The sequence below is a fragment of the Quercus robur genome, chromosome 6 (assembly GCF_932294415.1).
Source record: "Quercus robur chromosome 6, dhQueRobu3.1, whole genome shotgun sequence".
Classification (NCBI taxonomy): Eukaryota; Viridiplantae; Streptophyta; class Magnoliopsida; order Fagales; family Fagaceae; genus Quercus; species Quercus robur.
The window spans coordinates 18,392,605-18,401,307 of NC_065539.1; the positions used below are offsets into that span (position 1 = coordinate 18,392,605).

General features: G+C 38.0%; 1 protein-coding gene across 1 annotated transcript; it reads left to right on the forward strand.

Moving 5' to 3' along the window:
• The first annotated feature begins 5,522 nt into the window (after positions 1 to 5,522).
• LOC126733087 (uncharacterized) lies at positions 5,523 to 7,896 on the forward strand. The gene is made up of 4 exons (XM_050436236.1): positions 5,523 to 6,386; positions 6,475 to 6,654; positions 6,753 to 7,150; positions 7,294 to 7,896. Exons 2-4 carry the CDS (start codon positions 6,543 to 6,545, stop codon positions 7,297 to 7,299), a joined length of 516 nt encoding a protein of 171 aa, XP_050292193.1. The 5' UTR covers positions 5,523 to 6,386; positions 6,475 to 6,542; the 3' UTR covers positions 7,300 to 7,896.
• Positions 7,897 to 8,703: the final 807 nt, after the last annotated feature.

Consider the following 8,703-nt stretch of genomic DNA (forward strand, 5'->3'; position numbering starts at 1 on the left):
AATACATTTATCACCAGGTGCATGTGCATGTGTGTGTCTTTCTTGCACACCTGCATCTCAAGAAGGTGATGATGAAACTACAGATTGTATCATCTCCAAGAGGGAAAACAGAATGCTTTTGAGCTGCACTCCACTCTATGCCAACCCTTTTTTTTTTGGGAGGGGGGTTGTGGGGGGGGGGGGGGGGGGGGGGGTGTGTTTTGGGTCTTTAATTACAAAATTAACTATAACTCGACAGACAGGCTGATGACATTAAAATCTAAAAGAAGTGAGAAGTTCCTTTTCTGCTGTTTCTGTCAAGGGTTTCAGGTGTATCTGCAATGAGGAATTAGCACCTTCCATTTCATGAACATGCAATTACATCAAAAATATATGTTTGGTTTTGGTTTTGGCAGCGGCTTCAGCATCCGGGCTGTCTGGTTTGGAACCTTCCAACTCTGTGCTCTAATATTTTTTTCTTTGAACTGCTCTATTCTCAAATATCAAGGCAGTGGTAAAGCAATTTTTTTGGCTTGTCTTTTGTTTTAGGACATGATTCCTTGGCTTGTCAAAACCTCGCTAATTATCAATATAAAGGATAGGAGGAACAAGTACATTGTCATCATATTAGAACTGTATACTTCCATTCAGTCAGGTTAAAACTAATGTTTATTTTAAAATTTTATATTCGTTTAATTTCTTTAGTTTCTTGTAGTTTCATATCCATATACTTGCAGTCTAATAGAAAACCCAAGTAATATCTTATGCAACACTCCTCTTATACTTTAGGACCTACATAAGTGGACCTCTCATGCATGTAAGAGTGATATTTCATATAGTACATTATCCCATAAATATCAAAAATTTAAGCATATATCTGGAGTTTGACACCCGTATGCTTCTGAGGCAGTTAAGGGACCTATATTACCGTGTGATGCTTGGTACACAATAAGTCAAGAACATATGGTAGTTGATAATCCATACCATGCATGGGCCACACTATGTTTTCATTTGGAACCCAAAAAAAAAAACTTGGAAGTTGACTGTCTACGTGACTCAACATGCAATCTCTATTCTATGTTATGAGGTTCATCTTATAAAGATAAAAATGCTACTAGAACGTTCACTTCAACTAAACAGATTGCGCATATTTCTGGCAAGTTGTTCCCATCTTTCAATCATGCATGCTAGTTACTTCTCAAACTTTGGCATAGAGAATGAATTCTCTGCACTCATATTTGCTTACTTCCCACCTCTTATGGGCTTCAAAGATATTGGACAGCCATTTCTCAGTCTAGGAATATGTGTCTTCTTTTCTAGGCAAGTATCAAGATCATCAACTGTGAACTGTCCACCTACACAATGAGCGGGGAGTCTTATTATACACTGCCACAGGCTAAAATCGCGTTTTGAAAAACGCAATTCCAGTTATGTTTTCAAAACACGCAATTTTTCACAATGTGTGTACGGCAGTGTGTGATAAATTTTGTGCAACAAGATTTACTGGTTGTTATCAGTATAAAGCATAATGGAATATTAGTGCAGTGAAAAAATAACTCACTTGTATCCACTTTGTCAGTCTTGGAAAAAAAGACCTACATCGGCACTTTTGCCATATTCATTCCAAATCATGTCCTGGGTCCTGATCCCAAAGCTATGAAACTATATATGGCTTTTGCATTTCCTGGAGGATAAAAGCAGATTCGTTACTTTATGTCTTAGGCCCAAAAGCTATTACTGTAGCACATACCAAAACAAAGGCCAAAATGGCCCATTAGCATTAATTTTTGAAATATTTAGCAACAGAGCACTGTTTCGGAAATTATTAGGGAAATACCACTTTTTCTGGTACTCGAGCTTGGTGAGCTCGAGTACCATCTTTTCATTGGTCAAACATCTTCTCAAAAAAAAAAAAAAACGCCGCTATAGGGCCCGAAAACGTCACTATAGGGCTTAAAAACGCCACTATAGGGCCCCTTGAACCTGTTATGGGGACTTACAAAAAAATTTTTGCAGGAAAAAGCCGCTATAGGGCCCGAAAACGTCACTATAGGGCCCCTTGAACCTGGTATGGGGGCTTAAAAATGCCGCTATAGGGCCCGAAAACGTCACTATAGGGCTTAAAAACGCCACTATAGGGCTCCTTGAATATGGGGCGACGGTGGATTAAAAAAACATGGTACTCGAGCTCACCAAGCTCGAGTACCAGAAAAAGTGGTATTTCCCTAATTATTTCCGAAACAGTGCTCTGTTGCTAAATATTTCAAAAATTAATGCTAATGGGCCATTTTGGCCCCAAAACAAATATGGGAACATCAAGAGCTGGCCAGAGAGCTAATTACATCAACTCTTGATGGATCGAATTGCATAGGGGTCCCTTGTACAGATCTGGGTCATAGTGTATACAAGTTGCATCAATATTTACATGCCATCCTTTCTTTATCTCAAAACCTGCCATACAAATGCACAAATGGAGAAAAGTTGATAAAGAATGGAAGTAACAGCTTTCATGAGTGAGAATTGATAGTCACAACTTCGATGAAGTTTACAAAAGGACCCACGATGAGTGTTCTTTTTAATAATATAACTAGTTTCTTGTTTACATATCTATGTTTTAAGTTTATATTTTTTTAAAATCACTTTTAAAATTAAAATGAATAGTTAATAATTTGTTATTTGGGATTATAAATGTCATAAAAATTCATATTAAGTTATGATATATTTAATGCGACTTATCAATTTGTAGACAACCATTTAATTATAATAACGCTATACTTACAAAAGTCAATTTATAGACACAATCACACAATCATTACTTAGGACACTTTGGTACACTGAATGAGGGTTACAATAGGAATTGTATTCTTTATTACTAGAGGAATAAAATGTGTTATAATGGAATAATTAAACCTATTCATTAGTTTGATTATGAATTGTAATATTAGAATAAAATTTAAGATTTTTTTTAGAAAATATATTACTCATACAATTATATTTTCTTAAAAATAATATTTTTTAAATTTGAAAGAGAGATAAGTTATTTTAATGATTTTTACTTTTATAATTGTTATGTATATATGGAAAGTTTGTTTATTTGGAAATCTATTAATTTCAGAAATTATTGCATTTATTAAGGAATAGGTATTACAACCATTTTAAAGATGAATAGTTATTCCTCATTTTGAAGAATAATTAATTTGTAATAAAAAAATTAATCAAAATAATAATAGTAAAAGATCAAGGTGGAATTGGACTTTGGGGGCCAAAAGTCCAATAACAAAGCCCATTAAACTCAAAATGTACTATAAAAAAGAAATAGATTATCGGACACAGTCTCACACCCGAACCTGAATTTCACTTCCAAGTTTCATACCTACCACTCAAATTCTCTCTCTCTCTCTCTCTCTGAACGACTTGATTCAAGTATACGAAACTGACATCCTAATAACATTTAAACTTTCAATTGTTGTTTTACTTGAATTTGAAGTTTAATTCATTGTATGTGTATATGTTTAGGTTTGAAATCACCAAGTTTCATTCCCTCCACTCAAATTCTCTCTCTCTCTCTCTCTCTCTCTATGAACAACTCGATTCAGGTACGAAACTCAAATCCTGATAACATATAAAATTTCAATTGTGTTTTAGTGTTTGTTACTTTATTTAACTGGAATTTGATTTAGGTTAGGTTTAAAGTTTAATTTAATGCAATTTAAAATCTGTGTATATATTTAGGTTCGAAATTTGTGCGGGAGTGGATTTGTGTTTTCAAATTCTTGATGGTTTGAAATTCAATTGTGTTTGTGTTTGAAACTCGTCTGTGTATATGTTTAATGGTAAAAAAACCCTTGGTTCGTGAATTTGAAATTGAAATTTGTTTTTGAATTTATAGGAGTGAAATTGGATTTTTTAAGGATTGTGTGAATTTGAAATTGTGTTTACAAAGCAATTTATAGGCCGTATGCCTAATCAAACTCTGTTTTTGAATAGGATTGGGAAATGGCCTAATTGATTTATTTAATTTTTTTTTTCAAATTGTTGATTTTAAAGGATTTTGAAATGGCCTAATCGATTTTTGTTTACGAATTGTACAGGTGGAAATGGAAAATGATGATAGGTCATGTGTTGTGTGTAAACAACGATGCAAAATCAGTTGCATCTTTGCTGGTGTTTTAACCGGGGAACGGTCGTGGAAGTACAATCTGTTGAAGGCCACTTTGAAGATTAAGAATTAAAATGTATGCTGTGGAATGTGAACCAAAATGAAAGAGAACCTGTTATTGACTCTTTAATTAAAGAATCGAGATGGAGAATTCATGACCTGGTGTTTCAATGCGTCTGCGCCTCCCACATTGCAAAGCTTTCCAGGCGGCTTTGATCCATTGAACTCACTGTTCATTCTCTCCAGCTAGAAGTGCAAGCACTTTTCTTCTAGGGGGTAGAGCACAACAACAAGAACCTAATGCACACACACTTATGCAAATTCGGAACAATCCATTTTGAATAATTCCTAACTAATGAAGTGCAAATTGTCAGTCTTTGTAGGTGCATCTAGATGGAGTTGAGTCATCGTCTGTGTCTCTGCAGATATAGTGAGATGGCTCCCTTAGATTGGTCACTGGTGTGGTGCCTGCCACAACGTCTCTGATGCCAAAGTCAGTATAAGGAAGCCTTTAAAGAATAAGATAAAATATTAGAGTAACTATGAGTGCTTTTAGGTTTTTCTATGTACATGGTTTGTCTCTGACCAAAGTATATATATATACAACTTCATGGTTCCTAGTCGTTGGAGCCTTAACTGTGGCTTTAGTACCCTTTTTGTAATGCCTCAAGGCTCATGAATATGGGTTTTGATGAGGCTCCAACGGTTTGCCAACTGTTTCGTAACTGTTCAAGGTATCGAATGCTCCCTTTAATGGCTCTCCTCCGTTTGTCCGTATCGCACCTAGGTGGACGAGCATATTTGGTGAGATCGTCCAGGGAAGTTTAGCTCGTCAGTTCTATTAGCTGCCCTCCAGGTGCTGTGGTCATCGTGATGTGCCATGATGACCATCGGAAGGTGAAAGGTTTTTTGACCTAGACATGCCTCTTGGGATTTCGCTCCACATTTAATGCGTGGTGGCGGCGCCACACGCGTCATGGCCATGTGGCGTGTTCTGAACAGTGGAGTTAATGCTCCAATTGTGTGACTCTTTCAGTTTCCCTCTGGATTTTAGTTTTTGTGCCTTAGTTTTTAAACTTCTCTTCTTTTCATTTTCCCCTTCACTTTCTCCAACTCCTAATCATTGCTCTGAGTCTTTTCTTCTCCACTGTTTCTCTGCGATTCTTCTCCGAGCTAGTGCATTTCATGGCTGAGCTTTCTCTTTTAAAGGTATGCCTTTCTTCCTTTTTGTTTTATGCTTCTTTTTCTTTCTTTTTCTTTTTGGCATAGATATAGACTATGATGAATTTTTTATTTTTTTTCTTTCTCTCCCTTTTTTTGTGTGTTTATTTTTGGTTTTTGGGGTTTTTAGGATTCCTCCCTTTCCTCTATTTTTTTGGCTTTCACGGTCAGTAGTTCTAAGGTTAGGGTAGTGTGCCCCTCAGTTTCCTTCTTGTTTGCTTGTTTGGGGGCTTCCTTAGATACTTCCCGTGATTTTCACCCTTTGGTTGGGAATTTTTTTTTTTTTAGGGTAGTGGTATAGGTGTTGCATTGGGTGAGTTATTCCCTATGCTTAGTCAATCGATCAATTGGTTTGAACGTTTGGTGAGTGAGAGAGAGAGAATGTCTGAGGTTAGGTCCAGTGAGCTCGAGACCGGGTTATCCTTTAGCGATGACTTGGTGGAGGGGGATATCGCTGTCTCTGTCCCTACAAAGGTTAGGGCTTTTCATGCCCTTGAGGAGGTGTGTGCTTTGGACGATGAAACACTCTCCAGATTTAAGAATAGGTTTCAATTCCTAGATAGGGTTAGGGTTCGTCTGCCTCGTGAGGAGGAACGAGCTTGCCACTTCTCGCCTGGGGAGGTATGCTTCTATAAAGCAGCCTTCCTGTGTGGGCTTAGATTACCCATCCACTCGTTTCTTATGGAGCTTTTAGGATACTTTGGTATTGCTTCTAGGCAACTTATGCCCAATTCGTGGAAGATAGTGGTCTGCTGTATGGAGATATGGTTGGCCGCTATGGACGGAGATATGATTAAGGTGGACAAGCTTGCCTACCTTTATTGCTTAAAGTCATCTAAGGAGTATGGGCATTACGAATTGGTGCCCTGGGAGAGGAGGACTAGGATCGTCTAGGATTTGCCTTTGTCATTCAGATACTGGAAGTCCCAGTTCTTCTTTGTTTTCGGGGACAACAGCAAGACTCCTTCTGTGGAAGTTTAGGGTGATCTCACAAGGTTGCTCCGTCGGTAGGGAACCCTGAACTTAGGTGCGTCATTATTTCTTTTAGTCCCTTAATCTTTGTTCTTTGTGTTCACTTTATTGTTACTAACACTTTTGTTCTTTATCTCGTGTAGTTAATAGATGGCCTAAGCTTAAAAGCAGGTACAAGGAGCATGTTGAAAAGGCCATTGATTACGTGAAGATGACTGAGGATTTTGATGATCTAGTGGACCCATGGACTCTTGCCTTTTATTGCCTTGGTCCAGATTCGTCTGCCTTCGTCCTGCGCAATATTGAAATTGAGGAGAAAAAGAGTAAGTGTTAAGCTCGTCCATGTTAATTTTCTTGCATATTGTTTTTTTTTTTTTTTTTTTTTTTTTTTTTTTTTTTTACAAGTGTTTTCCTCTTGCAGGAATGACGACTAAATTTAATCAAGAAATGTGTGCAAAGATGAGATTGAAGAAGAACGAGCCACAATCCAATCTCGGGAAGAGGACAGTGCATGTTACAAGGAAGGGCACCCCTGTTACTTCAGCTATTCCCATTGCTCCAGCTGTCCTCGGTATTGAGACGACGAGGACAACCTCTCCGGCCACTTCGGTTGAGGAGATCGCTACCCTTGCCTTTGAGAGGACATGCTTGATTGATAAAGGGAAGGAGAAGGTTGATTCCCGTTCGTCTAGTGTTTGGGAAAATAAAGAACTTGCGGTGGAAAGGGCATATGAGGTCGTCACTATTGAGGACCTGAAGGTTTTCTCGGGCGTGCCTTCCAATGAGGTCGTGGCTCGTCATGTCCACAAACTCGTTCAAGTAACATACTTGTGCAACTTTAGTCCCTTCTTTCTCTTCTCTCTCTTTTATTATTATTATTATTATTATTATTATTATTATTATTATTATTATTATTATTATTTTATTTTTATAGTCTTGAAGGCTCTACTTTTCGTTTCAAGTGCTAGGGGAGAGTCTTCACATCACCTCGAAGTACCTCACTCAAGAGGCCAAGGTCGCGTCTGTAATGTCCAAAATGGAGGCTTTGGAGGCGGAGAACTCCAAACTGAAGAAAGACCTAATTGTCACTATGGATGAGGCTAACACCATTAAGGAAAAAGCCAAGACCTTGAGCGACGACCTCAGAGCTGAGCGGCAGCTAACTCTGGAAAAAGACGAACAACTTCTAGCTACCAAGGAGAAACTCAAGACTATTACTACTAAGGCCGTTGAGGCTTTCCAGTAGACTGACAAGTACAACACAATGCTCTTCAGTTGGCACTTTGAAGGTTTTAAGCTCCTAAGAAGGTACTTCGTCAAGCATCCCATCGGCGTGGATTTAGAGAATTTGGACCTAGAAGGGTGGATAAAGAAATGGCAGCTGACGAAGCCTCTCAGTCCTTGGCTCCTAAGGGTGATGCTCCTGAGAGTGCTCTTACTGGTGGTGACGCTGTTGCCAATGCTTGAACCTGTCATTTTTCCTTTGTAATCTCTCCTTCTTTTTTTAGGTGCCCAGTATTTTGGGCTTTTTAATTCTATTTTGAGAACAATATTCTAATATGAGAACAATCTTACCCAATGTTTATGGACTTATAATGATAACATAATGCTGGTTGCCCATTGTCTTAAGGCCTTTACTTACGTTTGTAATTCTGTGTTTACTTGTTTATATTCTTGTCTCTGTCTGCCTTGCTTCTCCTTTGTCAGTATCTTGCATTGTTGGTACTTAATTAAAATTTTAGTTAAGACTTACGCTCATTGAAAGAATTTCATCTTGTTGGTAACTCACTTCCATCTAGGCTGAGTTTACTTAGCCAATTTTATGTTTGACTTACGCCATCTCGTCAATTTTGGCTTCGTCAGTAACTTACATCCGTTTAGGCGGAATCTTATTACTTAGCCAATTTTAGGTTTGACTTACACCCGTTTAAGGGATCTTTCCATTTTTGGCTTCGTCAGTAACTTACATTCGTCTAGGCGGAATCTTGTTACTTAGCCATTTTTAGGTTTGACTTACACCCGTTTGAGGGATCTTGTCATTTTTGGTATCATCAGTAACATACTTCTGTTTAGGTAGAATCTTGTTACTTAGCCATTTTTCTTTTTATGACTTTTAAGTTGCTGGGTTTGCTTGCATTAATACATTGGATGAATAGTTCTTTTATTGCTTTCAAGAATGAATACAATCGTTTATTACATCTATTTGTGGTACTTCTTTAAGTGCTCAATGTTCCATGGTCATGGGAGCCTCTGTCCGTCTATGGTCTTCAGGTGATAACTACCTTGTCTGGAGTAATGGACGACCTGGTATGGTCCTTCCATGTAGGGCCCAGTTTCCCTTGGACAGCCTCTTTGGTTGCTAGGGTGACTTT

Excerpts from the sequence above, each read along its gene's own strand:
- LOC126733087 (XM_050436236.1), top strand. The coding sequence starts at position 6,543 with ATGACTGAGGATTTTGATGATCTAGTGGACCCATGGACTCTTGCCTTT. Across the intron at positions 6,655-6,752 it reads TGAAATTGAGGAGAAAAAGA|GAATGACGACTAAATTTAAT; the intron begins GTAAGTGTTAAG and ends TTCCTCTTGCAG.